This window comes from Balaenoptera musculus, chromosome X, assembly GCF_009873245.2.
Source record: "Balaenoptera musculus isolate JJ_BM4_2016_0621 chromosome X, mBalMus1.pri.v3, whole genome shotgun sequence".
Taxonomy (NCBI): Eukaryota; Metazoa; Chordata; class Mammalia; order Artiodactyla; family Balaenopteridae; genus Balaenoptera; species Balaenoptera musculus.
In genome coordinates this window covers 20,575,563-20,602,341 of record NC_045806.1, presented here as the reverse complement: position 1 = coordinate 20,602,341, position 26,779 = coordinate 20,575,563, and the positions used below count along the sequence as shown (strand labels likewise).

At 41.3% G+C, this 26,779-nt stretch overlaps 1 protein-coding gene across 4 annotated transcripts in view; it reads left to right on the top strand.

Annotated features, from left to right (window-relative positions):
* Positions 1–25,533, top strand: part of PCYT1B (phosphate cytidylyltransferase 1, choline, beta) — a 167,564-nt gene extending 142,031 nt beyond the window's left edge. For 3 of the 4 annotated variants that reach the window (XM_036841037.1, XM_036841039.1, XM_036841038.1), the window contains one exon: positions 21,666–21,910. In XM_036841037.1, the coding sequence (XP_036696932.1) occupies positions 21,666–21,878 (213 nt within the window). In that variant the 3' untranslated portion in view covers positions 21,879–21,910. Of the gene's footprint in view, positions 1–21,665 lie in introns of all 4 variants that reach the window. The other variant, XM_036841036.1, reaches the window with a different exon arrangement.
* The last annotated feature ends 1,246 nt before the right edge of the window (positions 25,534–26,779 follow it).

The window sequence follows — 26,779 nt, the reverse complement described above, 5'->3', positions numbered from 1 at the left end:
ATATCTAAAAAAATATATATATATATGAAACTTATACAACTCAACAAAAAAACCTATGATCCAGCAAAATGAGATCATAGATACAGAGAACAGATTGGTGGTTGCCAAAGGCAGAGGATGGGGGGTGTGAAAAATGGGTCAAGGGGGTCAAAAGTATAAAATTTCAGTTATAAAATAAGTCCTGGGGAACACACGGCACGCCTCAGGCTGTTCCAACATCATGCCGGCCTCTGCCGCCACAGGCTCGCCCTGCATTCCGTACCCCTCCCTCCCCCCAGCCTGAGTGAAGCAGAGCCCCCTAATCAGCCCCTCCTTTAACCCCCTCTTGTCTGGGCAAAGAACAGATGCCAGAGGGCGACCGACATGCAGGGGCAGGGCCAAATCCAAAGCTGAACCCCGGGAGCTGTGCGAACAAAGAAGAGAAAGGGAAATCTCTCCCAGCAGCCTCAGGAGCAGCGGATTAAATCTCCACAATCAACTTGATGTACCCTGCATCTGTGGAATACCTGAATAGACAACAAATCATCCCAAAATTGAGGCAGTGGACTTTGGGAGCAACTGTAGACTTGGGGCTTGCTGTATGTGACTGACTAGTTTCTGATTTATATGTTGATCTTAGTTTAGTTTTTAGCACTTGTTGTCATTGGTGGATTTGTTTACTGGTTTGGTTGCTCTTTTCTTTATTACTTTTTAATTTTAATAATATTAAAATTCTTTTTTATTTTAATAACTTTTATTTTATTTTACTCTATTTTATTTCTTTCTTTCTTTTTTTTCTCCCTTTTCTTCTGAGCCATGTAGCTGACAGGGTCTTGGTGCTCCGGCCGGGTGTCAGGCCTGAGCCTCGGAAGTGGGAGAGCCGAGTTCAGGACACTGGACCACCAGAGACCTCCTGGCTCCATGTAATATCAATTGGTGAGAGCTGTCCCAGAGATCTCCATCTCAGCGCTAAGACCCAGCTCCACTCAATGACCAGCAAGTTCCAGCGCTGGACACCCCATGCCAAACAACTAGCAAGACAGGAACACAACCCCACCCATTAGCAGAGAGGCTGCCTAAAATCATAATAAGTTCACAGACACCCCAAAACACACCACCAGACTCGGTCCTGCACACCAGAAAGACAAGATCCAGCCTCATCCACCAGAACACAGGCACCAGTCCCCTCCACCAGGAAGCCTACACAACCCACTGAACCAACCTTACCCACTGGGGACAGACACCAAAAACAACAGGAACTATGAACCTGCAACCTGCAAAAAGTAGACCCCCAAACACAGTAAGTTAAGCAAAATGAGAACACAGAGAAATACGCAGCAGATGAAGGAGCAAAGTAAAAACCCACCAGACCAAACAAATGAAAAGGAAATATGCAGTCTACCTGAATAAGAATTCAGAGTAATGATAGTAAAGATGATCCAAAATCTTGGAAATAGAATGGAGAAAATACAAGAAACGTTTAACAAGGGCCTAGAAGAACTAAAGAGCAAACAAACAGTGATGAACAACACAATAACTGAAATTAAAAATTCTCTACAAGGAAACAATAGCAGAATTACTGAGGCAGAAGGACGGACAAGTGACCTGGAAGATAAAATAGTGGAAATAACTACTGCAGAGCAGAATAAAGAAAAAGAATGAAGAGACTTCAGGACAGTCTCAGAGACTTCTGGGACAACATTAAACACACCACCATTCGAATTATAGGGGTCCCAGAAGAAGAAGAGAAAAATGGACTGAGAAAATAATTGAAGAGATTATAGTTGAAAATTTCCCTAACATGGGAAAGGAAATAGTCAATCAAGTCCAGGAAGCACAGAGAGTGCCATACAGGATAAATCCAAGGAGAAACACACCAAGACATATATTAATCAAACTGTCAAAAATTAAATACAAAGAAAAAATATTAAAAGCAGCAAGGGAAAAGCAACAAATAACATACAAGGGAATCCCCATAAGGTTAACAGCTGATCTTTCAGCAGAAACTCTGCAAGCCAGAAGGCTGTGGCAAGACATATTTAAAGTGATAAAAGGGAAGAACCTACAACCAAGATTACTCTACCCAGCAAGGATCTCATTCAGATTTGACAGAGAAATTAAAACCTTTACAGTCAAGCAAAAGCTAAGAGAATTCAGCACCACCACACCAGCTCTACAACAAATGCTAAAGGAACTTCTCTAGGCAAGAAACACAAGAGAAGGAAAAGACCTACAATAACAGACCCAAAACAATTAAGAAAATGGTAATAGGAACATACATATCGATAATTACCTTGAATGTAAATGGATTAAATGCTCCAACCAAAAGATATAGACTGGCTGAGTGGATACAAAAATAAGACCCGTATATATGCTGTCTACAAGAGACCCACTTCAGACCTAGGGACACATACAGACTGAAAGTGACAGGATGGAAAAAGATATTCCATGCAAATGGAAATTAAAAGAAAGCTGGAGTAGCAATACTCATATCAGATAAAATAGACTTTAAAATAAAGACTATTACAAGAGACAAAGAAGGACACTATATAATGATCAAGGGATCGATTCAAGAAGAAGATATAACAATTGTAAATATTTATGCACCCAACATAGGAGCACCTCAACACATAAGGCAAATGCTAACAGCCATAAAAGGGGCAATCAACAGTAACAATAATAGTAGGAGACTTTAACACCCCACTTTCACCAATGGACAGATCATCCAAAATGAAATAAATAAGGACACACAAGCTTTAAATGACCCATTAAACAAGATGGACTTAACTGATATTTATAGGATATTCCATCCAAAAACAACAGAATACACTTTCTTCTCAAGTGCTCATGGAGCATTCTCCAGGATGGATCATATCTTGGGACACAAATCAAGCTTTGGTAAATTTAAGAAAATTGAAATCATATCAAGTATCTTTTCCGACAACAATGCAATGAGACTAGATATCAATTACAGGAAAAAAAACCTGAAAAAATACAAACACATGGAGGCTAAACAACACAGTACTAAATAACCAAGAGATCACTGAATAAATGAAAGAGGAAATCAAAAACTACCTAGAAACAAATGACAATGAAAACACGACAACCCAAAACCTATGGGATGCAGCAAAAGCAGTTCTAAGAGGGAAGTTTATAGCTATACAAAGCCTACCTCAAGAAACAAGAAAAATCTCAAATAAACAACCTAACCTTACACCTAAAGCAATTAGAGAAAGAAGAACAAAAAAACCCCAAAGTTAGCAGAAGGAAATAAATCATAAAGATCAGATCAGAAATAAGTGAAGAAGAAATGAAGGGAACAATAGCAAAGATCAAGAAAACTAAAAGCTGGTTCTTTGAGAAGATAAACAAAATAGATAAACCAGTAGCCACACTCATCAAGAAAAAAAGGGAGAAGACTCAAATCAACAGAATTACAAATGAAAAAGGAGAAGTAACAACTGACACTGCAGAAATACAAAGCATCATGAGAGATTACTACAGGCAACTCTATGCCAATAAAATGGACAACCTGGAAGAAATGGACAAATTCTTAGAAAAGCACAACCTCCCGAGACTGAACCAGGAAGAAATAGAAAATATAAACAGACCAATCACAAGCACTGAAATTGAAACTGTGATTAAAAATCTTCCAACAAACAAAAGCCCAGGACCAGATGGATTCACAGGCGAATTCTATCAAACATTTAGAGAAGAGCTAACACCTATCCTTCTCAAACTCTTCCAAAATATTGCAGAGGGAGGAACACTCCCAAACTCATTCTGTGAGGCCACCATCACCCTGATACCAGACAATGATGTCACACAAAAAAAGAAAACTGCAGGCCAATATCACTGATGAACATAGATGTGAAAGTCCTCAACAAAATACTAGCAAACAGAATCCATCAGCACATTAAAAGGATCATACACCATGATCAGGTGGGGTTTATCCCAGGAATGCAAGGATTCTTCAATATGGACAAATCAATCAATGTGATACACCATATTAACAAACTGAAGCAGAAAAACCATATTATAATCTCAATAGATGCAGAAAAAGCTTTCAACAAAATTCAACACCCATTTATGATTAAAACTCTCCAGAAAGTAGGCATAGAGGGAACTTATCTCAACATAATAAAGGCCATATATGACAAACCCACAGCCAACATCATTCTCAATGGTGAAAAACTGAAAGCATTTCCACTGAGATCAGGAACAAGACAAGGTTGCCCACTCTCACCACTATTATTCAACATAGTTTTGGAAGTTTTAGCCCCAGCAATCAGAGGTGAAAAAGAAAGAAAAGGAATCCAAATCAGAAAAGAAGAAGTAAAACTGTCACTGTTTGCACATGACATGATACTATACATGGAGAATCCTAAAGATGCTACCAGAAAACTACTAGAGCTAATCAATGAATTTGGTAAAGTAACAGGATACAAAATTAATGCACAGAAATCTCTTGCATTCCTATACACTAATGATGAAAAATCTGAAAGAGAAATTAAGGAAACACTTCCATTTACCATTGCAACAAAAAGAATAAAATACCTAGGAATAAACCTACCTAAGGAGACAAAAGACCTGTATGCAGAAAACTATAAGACACTGATGGAAGAAATTAGATGATACAAACAGATGAAGAGATATACCATGTTCCTGGATTGGAAGAATCAACATTGTGAAAATGACTCTACTACCCAAAGCAATCTACAGATTCAGTGCAATCCCTGTCAAACTACCAATGGCATTTTTCACAGAACTGGAACAAAAAATTTCACAATTTATATGGATACACAAAAGACCCCAAATAGCCAAAGCAATCCTGAGAAAGAAAAATGGAGCTGGAGGAATCAGGCTCCCTGACTTTAGACTATACTACAAAGCTACAGTAATCAAGACAGTATGGTACTGGCACAAAAACAGAAATATAGATCAATCGAACAGGATAGAAAGCCCAGAGATAAACCCACGCACATATGGTCACTTTATCTTTGATAAAGGAGGCAAGAATATACAATGGAGCAACGATAGCCTCTTCAATAAGTGGTGCTGGGAAAACTGGACAGCTACATGTAAAAGGATGAAATTAGAACACTCCGTAACACCATACACAAAAATAAACTCCAAATGGATTAAAGACCTAAATGTAAGGGCAGACACTATGAAACTCTTAGAGGAAAACATAGGCAGAACACTCTATGATATACATCACAGCAAGATTCTTTTTGACCCAGCTCCTAGAGAAATGGAAATAAAAACAAAAATAAATAAATGGGACTTAATGAAACTTAAAAGCTTTTGCACAGCAAAGGAAACCATAAACAAGACCAAAAGACAACCCTCAGAATGGGAGAAACTATTTGCAAATGAAGCAACTGACAAAGGATTAATCTCCCAAAATTTACAAGCACCTCATGCAGCTCAATAACAAAAAAAACAAACAACCCAATCCAAAAATGGGCAGAAGACCTAAATAGACATTTCTCCAAAGATATACAGAGTGCCAACAACACATGAAAGAATGCTCAACATCATTAATCATTAGAGAAATGCAAATCAAAACTACAATGAGATATCATCTCACACCAGTCAGAATGGCCATCATCAAAAAATCTAGAAACAATAAATGCTGGAGAGGGTGTGGAGAAAAGGGAACCCTCTTGCACTGTTGGTGGGAATGTAAATTGATACATCCACTATGGAGAACAGTATGGAGGTTCCTTAAAAAACTAAAATAGAACTACCATACGACCCAGCAATCCCACTACTGGGCATATACCCTGAGAAAACCATAATTCAAAAAGAGTCATGTACCACAATGTTCATTGCAGCTCTATTTACAATATCCAGGACATGGAAGCAACTTAAGTGTCCATCATGAGATGAATGGATAAAGAAGATGTGGCACATATATACAATGGAATATTACTCAGCCATAAAAAGAAACAAAATTGAGTTATTTGTAGTGAGGTGGATGAAGTTAGAGTCTGTCATACAGAGTGAAGTAAGTCAGAAAGAGAAAAACAAATACAGTATGCTAACACATATATATGGAATCTAAGGAAAAAATAAAAAATAAAGGTCATGAAGAACCTAGTGGCAAGACGGGAATAAAGACATAGACCTACTAGAGAATGGACTTGAGGATATGGGGAGGGGGAAGGGTAAGCTGTGACAAAGTGAGAGAGTGGCATGGACATATATACACTACCAAATGTAAAATAGATAGCTAGTGGGAAGCAACTGCATAGCACAGGGAGATCAGCTCGGTGCTTTGTGACCACCTAGAGGGGTGGGATAGGGAGGGTGGGAGGGAGGGAGATTCAAGAGGGAAGAGGTATGGGAACATATGTATAACTGATTCACTTTGTTATAAAGCAGAAACTAACACACCATTGTAAAGTAATTATACTCCAATAAAGATGTTAAAAAAAAGAGAAATGGAAATAAAAACAAAAATAAACAAATGGGACCTAATGAAACTTCAAAGCTTTTGCACAGCAAAGGAAACCATAAACAAGACGAAAAGACAACCCTCAGAATGGGAGAAAATATTTGCAAATGAATCAACGGACAAAGGATTAATCTCCAAAATATACAAGCAGCTCATGCAGCTCAGTATCAAAAAACAAACAATCAAATCCAAAAATGGGCAGAAGACCTAAATAGACATTTCTCCAAAGAAGATATACAGATTGCCAACAAACACATGAAAGAATGCTTAACATCACTAATCATTAGAGAAACGCAAATCAAAACTACAATGAGCTATCACCTCACACCAGTCAGAATGGCCATCATCAAAAAATCTAGAAACAATAAATGCTGGAAAGGGTGTGGAGAAAAGGGAACACTCTTGCACTGTTGGTGGGAATGTAAATCGATACAGCCACTGTGGAGACCAGTATGGAGGTTCTTTAAAAAACTAAAAATAGAACTACCATATGACCCAGCAATCCCACTACTGGGCATATACACTGAGAAAACCATAATTCAAAGAGTCATGTACCACAATGTTCATTGCAGCTCTATTTACAATAGCCAGGACATGGAAGCAACCTAAGTGTCCATCGACAGATGAATGGATAAAGAAGATGTGGCACATATATACAATGGAATATTACTCAGCCATAAAAAGAAACGAAATTGAGTTATTTGTAGTGAGGTGGGTGGACCTAGAGTCTGTCATACGGAGTGAAGTAAGTCAGAAAAACAAATACCGTATGCTAACATATATATGGAATCTAAAAAAAAAAATGGTTCTGAAGAACCTAGGGGCAGGACAAGAATAAAGATGCAGACATAGAGAATGGACTTGAGGACAGTGGGATGGGGAAGGGTAAGCTAGGAAGAAGTTAGAGAGTGGCATTGACATATATACACTACCAAGTGTAAAGTAGATAGGTAGTGGGAAGCAGCCGCATAGCACAGGGAGATTAGCTTGGTTCTTTGTGACCCTAGAGGGGTGGGTTAGGGAGGGTGGGAAGGAGACGCAAGAGGGAGGGGATATGGGGATGTATGTATACGTATAGCTGATTCACTTTGTTATACAGCAGAAACTAACACAACAATGTAAAGCAATTTTACAATTTTATAAAGCAATTTTATTATACTCCAATAAAAATGTTAAGAAAAAAAAGAAACTATTGCCTAATCTAAAGTCTTACAGATTTACACCAATGTTTCCTCTAAGATCCATTTTGAGTTAATTTTTATATGTGGTATGAACTAAGGTTCAAATTTATTCTTTTGCATATGGATATCCATTGTCTATCACCATTTGTTGATAAGGATACTCTTGACATCCTTGTTGAAAATCAATTTACTTTTGATATATGGGTTTATTTCTAAGTGTTGTCATCTTAATAATATTAAATCTTCCAATTCATGAACATAGGAAGTCTCTCCATTTACTTAGGTCTTTAGTTTCTTTCAACAATGATTTGCAGTATACAAGTCTTATATTCATTGATTAAATTTACTCATAAATATTTTTTTCTTTTTGTTATTTTAACTGGATTTTAAAAAATTTTTAGATTGTTTATTGCTAATGTATAGAAATACAACTGATTTTTTTCTATATTCTTAAAAAAAAAAGTCCTGGAGATGTAATGTGCAGCATGGTAATAGTTAATAATACTCTTGCCTATTTGAAAGTAGATCTTAAAAGTTCTCATCACAGAAATTTGCAACCATTTATGGTAACAGATTAACAAGACTTATTGTGATCATTTATATATATATATATATATATATATATACACACACACATACATATATATGTACATATTATAGGTGTGTTATATATATATATATGTTGTACACCTGAAACTAATATAACATATGTAAATTATACCTCAAAAATATAAACATGAACATAGACTTTTTTCCTCTATTTTTTACTGCTATATCCTCAGGGTTTAGATTAATTCTCAAACCATACATAGTGTGCTGTCGGTAAATGTTTGCTGAAGCAATGAATCTTTTGTGAGCTTTCAGATTCTCCATGCCAGGAAAACCCTCCATAATATTTTGTAATAGACAAAATGTTTCTTTTCAACACCATCTTAGAAATACTTCAGCCATGCTAGCAAAAACAAAAACAAAAAAACCCCATCATATGTATATGCATACACATGTACATATACATATATATACACATATACAGTTATTTATACATACCTCATTTTGTTTATCCATTCATCCATCGATAGACATTTAGAGTGTTTCCACTTTTTGGCTATAAACATTACTATACAAATATCTATTTAAGTCTCTGCTTTCCAGTCTTTTTGGGTATATACCCAGAAGTAGAATTGCTAATCACATGATAATTCTCTTTTTAATTTTTTTGAGGAACTGCCATACTGTTTTCCATAGTGGCTGCACCATTTTACATTCCCTCGGCAACGCACAAAAGTTCTAATTTCTCCAGCACGTGTTGTTTTCTGTTTGTTTCTTATAATAGCCATTTTCATGGCATTGCTAAGTTTTAAGACTTAATTTTGAGAAAAGAAATATAAAATTCAGTTCGCGGATCTGAACTAGATTTCCCACTTGTCTTTTGGACAGTTTGAAAAATTTGTCTTCCAACAAATACTCAAGTAAAACATGAGTAAACATGGAAAGCTTCCTACTATGAAAGTTATGGAGAGCTGGTCATGAGCAGGGGCTCACTTCCTAGCTGGGTAGCCTTGAGCAAGTTCATTTACCTCTCAGCCACTTCCTAGGGTTGTTGGGGGGATTAAATTTTCTCATACTTTAAAGCCCTTTTTAACAGTGCCGGGTACCCAGGGCACGTGTCGGGCACTGTTTCAGGGTGAGTTGTTGCTTATTGATTTGCACAGAACTGAAACTCTCCATGAGTTCCATCTTGATTATCAGAGGTCCAAACCATGCGTAACTAGGATATTTTTTATCTCCTTTTTGGTGGTGCCAGAATATATCTAAAACACTGAAACCTTTAAAGGCATTTGTCAAGACATTTACTGCCTTACTAGATATTAAGAACATTTTTTTTAAAAGGGAAAACATTGTAGGAGGGGAAATAGAAAATTATTTTCATGTGGACAGGACTATAAATGGAATTGTTTTCTTGGGAGAAAACTTTATAAATGGAAACCTCTTAATACAGCAAAAGACTGAATTTAAATTCAGTCTTTTCTCTTTGAAAATGCCATGCCACGGTCTTCATTATTTGTTATATTTCTAAAGTGCTTTTCTTCCCAGGAAGCTCATTACAAACTGTCTCCTGACCTGATTCAATTCAGCTCCTTCGCAGGGGAACCACCCTTCAAAATGTACCAGAAGCAGATCAGAGAGCTTGCAAATCTACTTGTTTTGCGTGGATACTGCATTTTATAAAGTGTGACACCACTGTTTATCCTTAAGGGTTCAAATAATTTCATCCCCTTAGGCAGAATATTCAGTTATGAGGTTGAGTCAAACTACAGTAGACAAGTTGTAGATTCCTTAGAAAGTGGGCTTCTAATGGAAATGCTAACAATCCATTAACAGCAGGAGGGCTAGTGGCTGCCACTAAAAATATACTTAAAGATTACAGTAATAAAAACACATATTTTAAAATGCCTGCTAGGGGCTTCCCTGGTGGTACAGTGGTTGGGAATCCGCCTGCCAATGCCAGGGACACAAGTTCGAGCCCTGGTCCGGGAAGATCCCACATGCCACGGAGCAACTAAGCCCGTGCGCCACAACTACTGAGCCTGTGCTCTAGAGCCCGCGAGCCACAACTACTGAGCCCATGTGCCACAACTACTGAAGCCCACGCGCCTAGAGCCCGTGCTCCGCAACAAGAGAAGCCACTGCAATGAGAAGCCTGCGCACTGCAACGAAGAGCAGCCCCTGCTCGCCTCAACTAGAGAAAGCCCGCACATGGCAACGAAGACCAACGCAGCCAAAAATAAAATAAATTTTTTAAAAAATTAAAAAATAAAAATGCCTGTTAGAAGTTCAGGGATTTTTTTTTTCACATTGCCGTTAATAATAGGCCGCCCTATCCTTTTGGCATTTGATTTTGTCTCATAAATGGGCTTAATCTAAATTAATGCTGTTGTACTACAGCATTTTTTTCTGTTTGATTTTGAGGGGTTTGGATGTCTTTTGGCAGAATTATCAGTGCCTTTAATGGAAGATGAATAATCGGTGTATTCGTAGAATTATGGAATTTTAAATCTGGAAAGGATCTCGGTGATCAGCAAGTCATCTCTCTTGTATCTGCTAGAGGAGATTTGAGCTCCTAAAAAGTAATGGGCTAGAACTTAAAAAGGGAAAATGACTGCGGGGGAATTGATGTTGTGCCTGAGGCCTTAGTATTTTCTTACCTGTGACATTATTGCAATGCCCTTTGGCCTAATCTCCTTGCCTCAATTATCTTTCTTTCTTCCTACCGTATCTTTTTCTGATGGTAAAAATAGTATGTTCATTGTAGAACTATTAGAAAGTGAAGAAAATACTAAAAGAGACTAAAAATCACCTCTAGCCTCATCACCCAGAGTAGTCACTGCTAATATTTGGCGGGTATTGCCCCCATTTTTTTTTCCATCTACATGTATATATTTCCTTTTACAAAATTGGGTTCATGCAGAACATACTATTCTAAAATCATTTTTACTTTGCAATAGCTCATGAACATTTTCTCACATTACTGAATATTCTTTAAGGACTTGATTTTCATCAGCTGCTTAGTGTATAATCTCAGAGCCGTGCAAGATTTCTCTAACCTGTTTAGGGAGTTTGACGTTTTGTCCATTGACACTGCGATGAATATCCATGTACACAAATTTACATCTCATTGTCTCCTCAGGAAAAAAAGTTTTTGTGCCTATTGCCCAATTACCCCTCCGAACGACACTACTCTTTTACCCTTCCACCAGCAGTAACAGGAGTGTAGTCTTTTTCCTGAGCCCTCACCAACACTGGCCATTACAAATTTAAAAAAAAATTTTGGGGGAGTGACATCATCAAGATGGCAACATAGGTCATTCCTGACTTTGTTCTCCCTCACAAGAAGAACTAACAACTATTCACAGAGAAGACACCACTGAGAGAATCCTAGAACACTTGGGTGAGGCTGAAGGACCCCCTGCACCACAGAGACCAAGACAGGTGGCATTAGAAGGGTAAGAGGAGCCGCTACGTGCTCACCGCACTGCCCCTCCCCCAGGCCAGCATGGCACCGTGGAGAAATCTCCCCCAAGCCTCTGGTTCCTCCAGTGGCAAAAGAGGCCCAGATGGACATCCAGCTCTCCCAGCACTGTGGGTTCTTTCTTGCGAGACCATCTCTGGTCTTACCCCATGGAGATTGCAGAGGAATCTGAAGGACTTGACCACTGAGAATCTCATCATGCCACAACCAGCACTCTGATCTTGGCGGACCAAGTTCCTATGTGCAGTGCCCAAGTAGTAGCCCCAGCCAGCCACTTTGTCCATCTGCAGAGTCAAGTCATTGGCACCGTCTGACCTGGGAACTCAGTGGAGTCCAAGTCTGTCTGATTTGGGTCCTCAAACAAAGATATTTGGCCCTGGAGCCCGGTCTGTCCCCACGCATGCAGGGGAGCTGAGTTTTAACCCCCACTGACTGCTGAGTGAAGCTCCCAGCCCCACCCAACCAGAAAGCCTGGCCAGAACACCTGGGAAGCTGCATAGCCCGGCAATACTTGAGCACAGAGTCTGGCAGGCAGAGCTGACAGACGGCAGAGCAAAGCCAGTGGCTGTGTTCAGCTAGGGAACTCAGGGTGCAGGTCAGCTTGAATCAAGACCACCAACAAAGAGCCTTTCTGGCCTTGGAATTAGTTCTCCCACAGTGCCCAGGAAGGGAACCTAATTCACAGCCCCACTCATTGCTGAATACACCTTGCAGCCCACCCGACCATGGAATCTAACTAGAGCACATGGGAAGCTGCCTAGCCCATCCAACAACCCTGCGTACAGTGGCACTTGAACAGAGCAAAACTGGTGGCCCTGTCTGGCCAGGGAATTCAGTACACACTCTTGCCTGGCTCAGGTCCCCAAACAACAAGCCATACAGGCCCTGGGGCCTATTCTGCTGCCCCACCAGGGAAGAGAAGCTAATTCATAGCCCCACCTACTGCTGAGTATAGTACCCAGTCATGACCATCTAGTAATCCTGACCAGAAAACCCAGGAAGCTGTGGAGCCCAGCCTACAGCCTCACTTGTGCAGGGAACCAAATCAGCAGTCCTATCTAACTGTTCTCAGGCAGCAGCAAGCCCTCCCTGCCCCATCACCTCAGAACTTGGGCAGTGGCCTCACCCCAAAATAAACCCTGATAGCAAACCATTCCTGCCCAAGGATGTTACCAGCAAACACATCCAGAAACCCAAACTGAGCTGACTGTCTCTGCCAAAGCACACATGTAAAGTCTGGAAGAGAAGACCACTTACTCATATGTGCATATACCAATGTAAGAAATCAAGGATCATGAAAAATCTGGTTAATATGACAGCAAAGGAAACTAATAAAGCTCCAATTACTGACCCTAAAGAAATGGACATCTCAGAACTTTCAGACAGAGAATTCAGAATAATCCTCCTAAAGAAGTTTAGTGAACTACAAGCACACACAGACAACAAAATTAGGAAAACCATACATGAACAAAATGAGAAACTCAGCAAAGAAATCGGATCAAAAAAAAAAAACAAAAAACCCCAAACAGAAACCCTAGAGCTGAAAAATACAATGACTGAGGAACTCAACAATGAGCTTCAAAAGCAGACTCTACTAGGCACAAGAAACCTAGAAGTCAAGTCCAGTTGGGAGCAAAAAGAAAAAAACAATGAAGAAGATTGAATAAAACCTATGGGACTTACAGGACACAATCAAAAGAAACAGTATGTGCATTATGGGAATTCCAGAAGGAGAAGATAAAGAGAAAGAGACAAAGTGTATTATTTAAATCAATAATGGCTGAAAACTTCCCACAACTTGGGAGAGAAAGGGACATCCAGATCCATAAGGCACAAGGGACACCAAATAGGTTAAACATGAGTAGGGCTACACTGAGATTATAATTAAATTGTCAAAAGTCAAAGACAAAGAATTTTGAAAGCAGCAAGAGAAAAGAGAAGTTACCAACACTGGAACTCTCATAAGACTTATGGTAGATTTCTCAAAAGAAACGTTTCATGTCAGGAGAGAATGGAATGGTATATTCAAATTTTTGAAAAAAACCATCAACCAAGAATTCTATGCCTGGCAAAGCTATCCTTCAGAAATGAAGGAGAGATAAAGGTATTCCTGAAGAAACAAAACCTGAGGGAGTTTATCACCACTAGATCTGCCTTACAAGAAAGGCTAAAGGGAGTTCTTTGAGTAAAAGGACACTAAATAACATCATAAAACATAAGAAGGTAGCATAAAACTCACTGGTAATGGTAAGTATATAGTCAAAGTTAGATTCTGTAATGTGGTAACAGTGGTACATAATTCACTTATAACTGTACATTAAAAGTTAGAAAACAGGACTTCCATGGTGGTGCAGTGGTTGAGAATCCACCTGCCAATGCAGGGGACACGGGTTTGATCCCTGGTCTGGGAAGATCCCACATGCCTGTGCACCACAACCATGGAGCCTGTGCTCTAGAGCCTGTGAGCCACAACTACTGAGGCCGCGTGCCACAACTACTGAAGCCTGCACGCCTAGAGCCCATGCTCTGCAACAAGAGAAGCCACCGCAATGAGAAGCCTGCCCACCACAACAAAGAGTAGCCCCCACTCGCCACAGCTAGAGAAAGCCTGCACACAGCAACGAAGACCCAATGAAGCCATAAATAAGTAAATAAATAAATAAGTAAATAATACTTTAAAAAGTTAGAAAACATAGTAAAAATAACCATGACTACAATAACTTGATACTGGTTACACAATATTTAATAATATATCAACTGTCCAGCAACAATAACCTAAAATGTGAGGGAGAGGACAAGCAAAAGTAAAGTTTAGGAAGTCTATTGAACTTAAGTCATTATCAGTTTAAAATAGGGTGTTATTATTTTAATATAGTCTATGTAAGCCTCATGGTAATGATAAGGCAAAAACGTGTAGTATTTACACAAAAGAACATGATAAAGTTGTCAAAGCATACTGATACCAAAAGACATCAAAACACACACAAAAAACACAGCAAGATATGAAACAAGGAACAGAGGAACTACAAAACAGCCAGAAAACAATTAACAAAATGGCAATAAGTCCTTCCCTATCAATAATTACTTTTAACATAAATGGAGCTAGATTCTGCAATCAAAAGATACAGAATGGCTAAATGGATTAAAAAAAAAACAAGATCCAACAATACGTTGCCCACAAGAGGTTCACTTTAACCTTAAAGACACACAAAGACTGAAAATAAAGGGGTGGAGCTCGATATTAAAAAAACAAACAACCCAATCCAAAAATGGGCAGAAGACCTAAATAGACGTTTCTCCAAAGAAGACATACAGATGGCCAAGAAGCACATGAAAAGCTGCTCAACATCACTAATTATTAGAGAAATGCAAATCAAAACTACAATGAGGTATCACCTCACACCAGTTAGAATGGGCATCATCAGAAAATCTACAAGCAACAAATGCTGGAGAGGGTGTGGAGAAAAGGAAACCCTCTTGCACTGTTGGTGGGAATGTAAATTGATACAGCCACTATGGAGAACAGTATGGAGGTTCCTTAAAAAACAAACTGAAAATAGAATTACCATATGACCCAGCAATCCCACTAATGGGCATATACCTAGAGAAAACCATAATTCAAAAAGACACATGCACCCCAATGTTCATTGCAGCACTATTTACAATAGCCATGTCATGGAAGCAATCTAAATGCCCATCGACAGACGAATGGATAAAGAAGATGTGGTACATATATACAATGGAATATTACTCAGCCATAAAAAGGAACGAAATTGGGTCATTTGTAGAGATGTGGATGGATCTAGAGACTGTCATACAGAGTGAAGTCAGTCAGAAAAAAAAAAAAAAACAAATATCGTATATTAACGCATATATGTGGAACCTAGAAAAATGGTACAGATGAACCGGTTGGCAGGGCAGAAATAGAGGCAGAGATGTAGAGAACAAATGTAGGGACACCAAGGGGGAAAGTGGTGGGGGTGGTGGTGGTGGTGGTGGTGGTGGTGGTGGTGGGATGAACTGGGAGACTGGGATTGACATGTACACACTAATATGTATAAAATAGATAACTAATAAGAACCTGCTGTATAAAAAAATAAAATTAAATTAAAAAACTAAAAAATAATAAAATTTAAAAAAACAAACAGAAAAAAAAAGAAAAGGGGTGGAAAAAGATAATCCAAGCAAATGGTATATTTTAAGAAGTCAGGGGTAGGTGTACTTACATGAGACAAAATAGACTTTATAGTAAAAATAGTACAAAGAGACAAAGAATGTCATCATATAATGATAAAGGGGTCAATCCATCAAGAAGATATAATAATTGTAGATATTTATGCATCCAGCGTTGGAGCACCCAAATATATAAAGCAGACCTAAATTGAGAAACAGCAATACAATAATAGTTGGGGACTTTAACACCCCACTCTCAACAATGGATAGATCATCCACACAGGGAATCAATAAGGAAACAGTGGATATGAACAGTGCTGTAGATCAACTGAACCTAAGAGACATATACAGGATATTCTATCCAATAACAGCCGAATATACACTCCTAAGTGCATGTGGAACATTTTTTAGAATAGAACATATGTTAGGCCACAAAACAAGTTTAAGCAAATTTAAGAATATTGAAATCATACCAAGTATCTTCTCTGACCACAATGGTATGAAATTAGAAATCAGTAACAGGAAGAAGACTAGAAAATTCACAAATACATGGAAATTAAATAATACTCTCCTGACCCATCAAAGAAGAAATGAAAGGGGAAATAATGTATCTTGAGACAGATGAAAAATGGAAATACTACATACCAAAACTTATGGCATGCACCAAAAGCAATTCTAAGAGGGAAGTTCATAGCAATAAATGCCTACATTAAGAAATAAAAGTCTCAAATAACATAACTCTATACCTTAAGGAACCAGAAAGAGCAGAACAAACTGAGCCCAAAGTTAGCAGAAGGAAGGAAATAAAGATTAGAGCAGAAACAAATGAGATGGAGAATAGGAAGACAATAGAAAAGATTAACAACACTTTAACAAAACTAAGAGTCAGTCCTTGGAAAAGATAAACAAGGTTGTCAGACCTTTAGCTAGACTCACCAAGAAACAGAGAGGACTCAAATCAACAAAATTATAAATGAAAAGGAAGACATTACCACTGATACCACAGAAATACAAAGGATTATAAGAGGCTACTATGAACAATTTATACACCAACAAACTGGACAACCTAGAATAAATGGACACATTTTTAGAAACATACAACCTAAAAAGACTGACTCAGGAAGAAAGAGAAAATCTGAACAGACCAATTAGTATTAAGGACATTAAATCATTAATCAAAAATCTCCCAATGAAGAAAAGCCCAGGACCAGATGGCTTCACTGGTGAATTTTAGCAAGCATTTAAAGAAGTATTAATGCCAATCCTTCTCAAACTCTTCCCAAAATATTGAGGAGGTGGGAAACTCCCAAACTCGTTTTACAAGGTCAGCATTACCCTCATACCAAAGCCAGAAAAGGACACTCTCAGAAAAGAAAACCGTAGGCCAATATCTCTTATGAATATAGATGCAAAAATTCTCAGTAAAATACTAGCAAACTGAATTCAGCAGCACATTAAAAAGATCTTTCGCCATGGCAAAAGATCCCAAGTGGGATTTATCCCTGAGATGCAAGGATAGTTCAGACACAAATCCATCAATGTGATGCATCAATTAATAGAATGAAAGGGAAAAAATCATATGATCATCCCTATAGATGTAGAAAAAGCCTTTGACAAAATTTAACAACTATTTATGAGTTGTTTAAAACTACAAACTAGGTATAGAAGGAACATACCACAACATACTAAAGGCCATATATGACAATCCCACAGCTAACATCATACTCAATTGTGAAAGGTTAAAAACCTGTCCTCTAAAATCAGGAACAAGGCAAGGCTGCCCGCTCTCACCACTCCTATTCAACATAGTACTCAAAGTCCTAGCCAGAGCAATCAGGCAAGAAAAAGATATAAAAGGCATTAGGATTGGAAAGGAAGAAGTAAAATAGTCTCTATTTGCATATGACATGATTTTATACATAGAAAATTCTAGAGACTCCATCAGTAAACTGCTAGATCTAATCAATTCAGTAAAGTTGCACGATACAAAATTAACATACAAAAATCGGTAGCATTTCTGTACACTGATAATGAATTATATGAAAAAGAGACTTAAATTATCCCATTTACAGTAGCATCAAAAAGAATAGAATACTTAATTTAACCAGGGAGGTGAAAGATCTCTGCACTGAAAGCTACAAGACATTGAAGAAGGAAATCCAAGAAGACACCAATAACTGGAAAGATATCCCATGCTCATGGATTGAGAGAATTGTTAAAATGTCCATACTACCCAAAGCCATCTATAGATTCAATGTAATTCCTATCAAGATTCTAATGGCACTTTTTTTTCAGAAATAGAAAAAAAGTCCTAAAATTTATATGGAACCACAAAAGACCCCGCCTGGACAGCCAAAACAATCTTGAGAAAGAAGAACAAAGTGGGAGGCATTACACTTCTTGCTTTCAAGCTATACTATAAAGCTGTAGTAATCAAGACAGTATGACAGTGGCATAATAACAGACACAGACGAACAAAACAGAATTGAGAGCCCAGGAGTAAACCCATGCAAGGGAGCCAAAAATACTCAATAGAGAAAAGACAGTATCTTCAATAAATGGTGCTAGAAAATTGGACATTTACATGTAAAAGAATGAAAGTAGACCCCATCTTACACCACCCATGAAAATTAACTTGAAATAGATTAAAGATTTCAGTGTGAGATCACAATCCATAAAATTCCCAGTAGAAAACATCAGAGCAAAACTCCTTGACATGGGTCTTGGCAATGGTTTTTTGGATATGACACCTAAGGCACAAGCAACAAAATAAATGAGACTACATCAAACTGAAAAATTTTGCATGGCAAAAGAAACCACCTACAAAATTAAAAGACAGCCTACGGAAAAGGAAAAAATATTTACAAACCATGTATGATAAGGAATTAACATCCAAAATATATAAAGATCTCATAAAGTTGAATAGCAAAAAACCAAGTAATCCAATTTAAAAATGGGCAAAGGACCTGTATAGACATTTTTCCAAAGAAGATATACCAATGGTTAACAAGTACATGAAAAGATGTTCAACACCACTAAATCAACAGGGAAATGCAGATCGAAACCACAATGAGATATCATCTCACACCTGTTAGAGTGTGAGCAATAAAAAGACAAGAGATTACAAATGCTGGCAAGTATGTAGAGAAAAGGGAATGCTTGTGCACTGTGGGTGGGATTGTCAACTGGTACAACCAATATGGAAACATTATGAAGGTTCCTCAAAAAATTCAAAATATGATGCAGAATTTCCACTTGTGGGAATACAGTTGACCCTTGAACAGGTTTGAACTGCATGGGTCCACTTATACTTGGATTTTTTTCAGTATTAAATACTAAGGTACTACATGATCTACAGTTGGTTGAATCCACAGATGTAGAACTGTGAATGCAGAGGGCCAACTCCAATGTTTTACACCGATTTTTCGACAGCACAGAGGGTCAGCATCCATAACCCCCCCATTGTTCAAGGGTCAACTATTATATCTGAAGGAAATGAAAACACTGTGTTGAAGAGATAACTGCACCCCCGTGTTCATAGCAGCATTATTTGTAATAGTGAAGACATGGAAACAACCTAAGTGTCTGTCGATGGATGAATGGATAAAGTTGTGGTTTATACACACACACACACACACACACACACACACAATGTTTTATTACTCATCCATATAAAAGGAGGAAATCCCGCCATTTGTGATAACACGGATGGTCCTTGAGGGCATTATGCCAAGTGAAAGAAGTCAGAGAAAGACAAATACTGTATGATTTCACTGACAGATTGTGTTTACCAGAGGTAGGGAGTATGGGGAGGGGAAATTGCATGAAGGGGGTCAAAAGGTACAAATTTCCAGTTATAAGTAAGTACTAGGGATGTAATGTACAACATGATCACCATAGTTAACATTGCTGTATGGTATATATGCAGGTTTTGAGAGTACATCCTAAGCGTTCTCATCACAAGGAAAAAAAAATTTGTATCCATATGAGATGATGGATGTTAACTAACCTTATTGTAGTAATCATTTCACGATTTAAGTGAAATCGTTATGCTGTACACCTTAAACGTATATAGTTTGAGAAGAACCAGAAAGAGAAGTTCAATTGTTCACACAATTGAATTGTATGTCAATTCTATCTCAAAACTGGAAAAACTTTTAAAAGGTTGGGAAGATGAAAAATATCTTTAGCAATCTGATATATTAAAAAAGGTATCTCACATCAATCATTTTGCGTTAGTTTATTAGTGATGCCAAACATTTTTTAGAGTTCATTTATAAGTCTTTTGTGAGTTACCTGTATGTGCCAAATGCTCGTTATCTTCTTTTTGGTTTCTAAGCTCTGTTTATATACTAAAATGCTTAATTTGTATTTAAATGTTGCAAAAATTTCCCCCTTTTTTTCATTTGCCTTGTACCTTATTTCATAGTGTTTTTTTTCTTTTTGAGGTACAGAAGTTTTAAATCTTTTATATAGCCAAACATCAATCTTTTTTTTAATGGTTTCTTTTTTTGCTTTTATGCTCATACCCAAAGGTATTTCTACATCAGCAATCTTACCATACCCCTCTCTTTTTTTTTTTTTTTTAAATTTATTTATTTATTTATTTTTGACTGTGTTGGGTCTTCGTTTCTGTGAGGGCTTTCTCTAGTTGCGGCAAGCGGGGGCCACTCTTCATCGCGGTGCGCGGGCCTCTCACTATCACGGCCTCTCTCGTTGCGGAGCACAGGCTCCAGACGCGCAGGCTCAGTAACTGTGGCTCATGGGCCTAGTTGCTCCGCGGCATGTGGGATCTTCCCAGACCAGGGCTCGAACCCGTGTCCCCTGCATTGGCAGGCAGATTCTCAACCACTGCGCCACCAGGGAAGCCCACCCCTCTCTTGATTAAAATCTTCCAGGGGCTCTTCAGGAGAAATCCATCCTCCTCCTGGTGCTCCAGCCTCAACTACTGTCACCCTATAGGCACTTGGGGTCCAGTCAGGCCAAGCAGTTATGCTTAGCCCTGTCTACTTAGCACCGTCTGTTTGGAAAGCCAGTCCTCATCCAGCCCCACGGGCTCACCACCCATCTCCACCCCCTCTTCCCGCATGTCACTGAAGCCCCAGCTTGGATATGACCACCAACTTTATCCTTTTCTTCCCCCCATGCCCCTCCTCACCCAGGTAACTCCACTCCAGCCCCCACGGTCTCCTTGCTTGTCCTGGGACGTGCACTGCGTGCTCCCTTCTCGGAGTTCTGTCTGCAACGTGCTTCCCCCGATTGCCATTCACGTGGTCCCCTCCTCACCTCTTTCAGGTCTCTGCTCAGACAGCATCTTCTCAGCGAGGCCTTCCCTGAGCGCCCTACTGACCTTTGCAGCCCACCTGTCTCCCCGGCCCACACCCCCATCTGCTAACCTCTCTCGTTTTAGTTTTCCCTCAGACCATAGTTCCATCTGACACACCTCATATTTTGTTTGTTTATTGTGTGATTCCTCCCTCATATCCATGAGGATAGGGAGTTTTGTTTTATTTCCTGCTGCACTTCGAAGTACCGAGGACATTGCCATTTGCCTGGCACAGCATAGGCAGCAGTTCGATTTGGAGATGGAGGAAAAGGCGGTAAGAAAGGATGAGTCCCAAGAACCAGCCGGGAGGATAATCTGATGCGGCAGCATCTTCCTGCCCCAGAATCTCACTCAGCCCCTCCCCAGAGACAGTCTGGGGAACATGGGCTGGCATGCGAGCCTGCGTTTGTGCGTGCAGGTATTAGAGCAGCGGCTGTCCTTCCTGCCTTGTCTGTCTCCCTACCGCCTCAGAAGGCTCCTTTAACAGACGCCTTCTCTCCCTTCTCTCTCTAGAAGCAGATGTTCCAGGAGAGGAGTAGCCGGATGCTGCAGGCCTTGTCCCCGAAGCAGAGCCCTGTGAGCAGCCCCACCAGGAGCCGGTCCCCTTCACGCTCGCCGTCGCCCACCTTCCCGTGGCTCCCGAATAAAAGCTCACCCCCCTCCTCACCCAAAGCAGCCTCAGCCTCCATCAGCAGCATGAGCGAGGGGGATGAGGATGAGAAGTAAAGGCTGCCGGCAGACAACAAGGGCCACGCCACACAGGCTGGGGGGAGGGCGGGGCACGGGGGACGCCTGAGTGGTGTGGGAAGGGAAACAGTCGCAGGAGCTGCAGCTCAGCCAGGAGACCCTGAGCTCTGCTACGGGAAGGCCTTGAGACCAGCTCTCCCTCAGTCTCCACTCAGCCTAAGACTTGGGCTCTGCATGGAGGTTTCCCGCCGGACAACCTATACAAACTGCCTTAGCATCATCTAGAACCACTCTCCTTTAACCTTGCTAAGGAAAGGTGCAGAGCACCCCTGGGAGACTTGTACTGAGTGGGGTGCCTTCTGCTTTGCTCCTTACACTGACCCCCACCAACTATACCACCTGTGGAAGCGGCTGTTCCCTCAATCTACTACTTCCAGCTCCTAAGGGCCCTGCACGTTGCCTCCTACCACCCAAGCTCTGCCAGAATAATGTTTCCAGTAGAGGTGGCAAAGTGCTTCTGAAATAGTCAAGCTACAAATGCCAACCTTCTCAGTTTAGCCACAAGACCTGATGTTGCAACACAGTTGCATCAATTCTTTCCAGTTCCAGGAACGTGGCGTCTAGACCAAGCCTTGCTTTAGGCTACATATATCAAAGGTCACCTAGTGTGAACCTCAACTTCTTATTCCAAGGACAGTTTTGTCAAGGAGAACGCCACCTAAGGTGTAATGTCTCCTGGTTGTACTCTTTCATCATTGGTTTGACTTCATCGTTTTCCAGAAACTACCTTAATCTGTGGGAAATGCAACAAAACAGAACATCATATATATACATACATATATATATATATGTATATGTATATAAAGGAGCCGCTTTGCTTTGGCTCCAAGTTTAGCAGATGGTAGATGTTTCCTGAAGCTTCTCCTTCAAGGATGCTATTATGGAATGGCTTTTCCCATTTCTGACCAGTTAACAGTTTCATAGACCTCAAGTAACGGTTTGATGTACCAAACCACATAGTATACCAATAGGGGGTGCTACCTGCACGTATCTGTTCTATGTATGCTCCCAATACGCCATCCAGGGTGTGTACCATATGCAATATGAATCTATGGTGGTGGCATTTTACATTATCCCCCTCTCCTGCTCTCACCCTAATACCCTGCTGAAACCCTTGGTCTTAAGAACTACCTGGTTCCCTTGTGACTTGGGCACTTTGTCAAAAGCTCATCCTGCATTCCTGTAGAAATGTCCCAGCCACGAAATCAGCATGTTGTGCTCACAGCCTCCCATCATCTTTTTGGGTAGAGGAAGGCTCTGAATAGTTTCGCAGAGCAAGGTGGGAACCTCAGCATCTGGACGTTCCAGGTAGTCCTGTAATCACCCACCTCCCCGGCCCTAGGTTTCAAATGGGATGAAGGCGCTAAGCATGCCCGCTGAGTTGTCTGAAGTTACTGTTCCCTAAGCACAGGTAGAAATGAGCAGGTAGAGGCAAGATGTAGAACCACACTCTTGGGTAGAAGAGGCATTGCCTGGCTGTCCCAGTAAAGCCAGAGGCCCAACACAGCAACTTGTGGACAGAGCCCGGCATCTCTTGTGACAGAAACTCTCCCTTTCAGAGACCCTGGGAAATAGCCTTCTGGGTGACAAGTGGGGCAACCAGTGAAGGAAGGTGGCATGTCTTTCCCCCTCGTGTTGGGGTTGAACTACCTCCCTACCCACCTGGAGATAAGTGGTGTTTGTTGGGAAGCAAAACCATGAGGCTAAGCTGGCTGGGAACCCCCTTGTTCTGGGCACTTCCTCCAGAACTGTGTCGAACACTCACGGGACAGAGAGCTGGTGGGAACATGGCGCGTGCAAAGAAAACTTGTTGCCGTCAAGGCCCAGAGCACTGCTCTGCTGAGAGGGGCAAAGGCCCCGTTCCTCCACTGGGCCCGTTTGGTCTCTCTCCCGTCATGTACCCAGGGCACACTGGGCATGTACGCCCACCATCTCCTGAGCGGTGACAGGGTGAGGAGGCCCGCTGGGCAAGGCAAGGCAGTGAGAACAAGGGAAGAGAAAAGGAGAAAGAGGGGCCTGGAGAAAGGCAAGAAGGTTAAAGAAAATCTGTGTGCTCAAACCATTTCAGGGCCTCCCTTTGTAGGGGAAACTCTCTTGGGAATGCCTTTTATGGGCTTTTGCCACGGCCCAGAGCAGATAAATCCACTTTTACCTGATTCCTGCTCTGGAGCAAATAGCTTGGAATTGATGTATCGGGCAGATTCTAAGTTTTCAGGCCTCACACACCACACTGACAGGTGCCGCTTACATGACTCATCAGATTCAGTGCCATCCTAGCTGCCAATTATGGGAAATGACCAATGCCTGGGATATCCCAGGGATGGGCCGCAACAACCCACAAGTGGGTTCTAAGTCTCACCCCCTGTCCCCCTCCTGACCTGTAACAATACCTCCCCACCCTAAGGCTACGAGATTACAGAGAACGAATGAGGAGATCCTGCAACCCAACTTTTGATGCTTCCTGGCCACCAGTTTATCCCTGCCCCTCCTCCCCTGCTTGGGAGGAGATGGGCTGGCTCTTTGTTTGGGCCGGCCAGTCAACAGTAATGGCCAAGAGTGCGTTAAGGCTGGAATGAGAGACATACAAAGTGTGACACAAGCTTGGAGAGGTAAGCAGGAATGACAAAAAGCAAGGAAAGGTTCTTTTGCCCTAGACAGGGAAGGAAGCTTCGGACTGAGGGCTGGAGAAGAGCAATTTAGGTCATGGAGGGAGGCAGGTTACATGAAGATGGGCGGGAAGGGGAGCATAGTTCCTTTCCACTCCCTTAGAAGTGTCAGTCACTCCCTAACAGGTAAAGGAGGCAGGCTTTCTTTCACAGCCACCCAAGGTTAGTGGGTACCTGTGCAGGATGTGGGTTCCCGTCCCCCCACCCCGTCCAGCTTCCCCATTTCAGCCCTTCTCCATTAGCTGCCACATCTTCCTCCTGGGGACCCTGAAATCAAATGTTCACCAGCTAAAAACATGGGGCAACTGTAATGTCATAGTCACATTGAATGGCCTGTCTCTGGCAAGCCAACTCCCGTGGGCCAGGACTTTACAAAGGCAAAGGAAACCAGCCTCAAGAGGAGTGATCCCAAGACCTAAGTCTGCCTTCTGACCTGCTCTGCGGGGAAGAGACACAGCTGCGGGATGGCCAGCTTGCTCCATGCCTTAGGCTGGAGTTACTGAGAGTCCATCCTTGGAGGGAGGGACGGAAGAGCATGGATTCGTTCTCTCCATCTTCAGGACTTAGCACCCAGGCATACCCCAGGGAGAGACTTCAAGAAGGCGACCTACACTCAGCTGACTCAGATGAGCCTGAAGGGAGCAGAGATATTCCTGTTCCTCAGGCATCCGTTCAGCACTAGTCTTGGCCATCAGATTTTTCTTTTTTTAAAAAAACAGAATGAGCTCATGAGGCGTTTGCAACTTCTACTTTCTCTCTAGACTTGAGTTTTTTGTTGTGTCCCTGCAACGTGTCCCGGGACAAAGCCATAAGAAGATCATACATACTTAAGACTATGCTGTACACGTGAGACAAGAAGACGACGACTCGTCTGGGTTAAAGCCCGACCTTATGCCCAAGCATTTGCTCTGGTGCTGAATAACGCAAACTTCCGGAATCAGCCCCACCTCTCCCCACCCCCTCCTACCCCTGCACATCCCCCTCCCCGCTCCAGACCCACTCCTGCTCCCCAACGGGACACGGCATTGCCAACTTGTTTATAAATAAAGGGATGCAGAATTGCACTTTTGCCTACTGTGTTTCTTAAAAGCGTGGTGCTGTGCATTCCTACTCATGAGCTCCGGCGCAATATGGAAGAGTGCAGGTGTGGCCGCTGTCCTGCCTCCGCCCAGCTGGGCCCCAGCCCTTCAGAATGATGGGTCTGCGTGCCGTGCAGCACGGGGCCAAGCCTGGAGTTGCCAGCCGGCTCACGCCTGACATGGAAACGATCTAAAGGTCCATCAGCAGAGGAGTGGATAAAGAAGATGTGGTACATATATACAAAGGAATACTACTCAGCCATTAAAAAAAGTGAAATAATGCCATTTGCAGCAACATGGATGCAACTAGAGATTATCACACGAAGTCAGTCAGAAAAACAAATACCATATGATATCACTGATATGTGGAATCTAAACTATGACACAAATGAACCTATCTACTAAACAAACAGACTCATGGACATAGAGAACAGACTTGTGGTTGCCAAGGGGGCGGGAGGGGTGAGGGAGGGACGGAGGGGGAGTTTGGGGTTAGTAGATGGATTCAACAACAAGGTCCTACTGTATAGCACAGGGAACTATATCCAATCTCCTGGGATAAACCATAATGGAAAAGAATACAAAAAAGAAAGTATATGTGTGTATAACCGAGTCACGCTGCTGTACAGCAGAAATTAGCACAACATTGTAAATCAACTATACTTCAATTAAAAAAAAAAAAAAAGGCTGCTTAGGAGCACTCACCTGGAGGGGAGGTCACGGAGGGAACCCGGCCAGGACCCTGAGTTGTACGCTCCACCGCCAACTTGCTTTCTGACCTCGGCCAAACCACTTCACTTCTCAGACCTCAGCGTCTGCTTTTGTAAAATGAAGGGGTGGAAGGAAATTGTTTCTGAGGCCTCCTTTGACCGTAAAAGTCTCTGAATTTAGGAGGCAGCCTGCGTCGTCCCTAAGCTTCTCCAGCTATGACGCCGTCACTGAGCCACCTGAGGAAGTGCTTACCCTTCACTGGGAAGCTGGAGACCTGACCTGCGGCCTCCACAACCGACGGCGACGGCGTCAGTGCCGCACCCATGCCCGCAGCCTCCTCAGGCTCTCGGGTTCCGCCCACCCTTCTTATCTAGCTGCCTGGCGGCATGCTTTTCACCTGGACTTAAACATTGGGGCGTGGCCA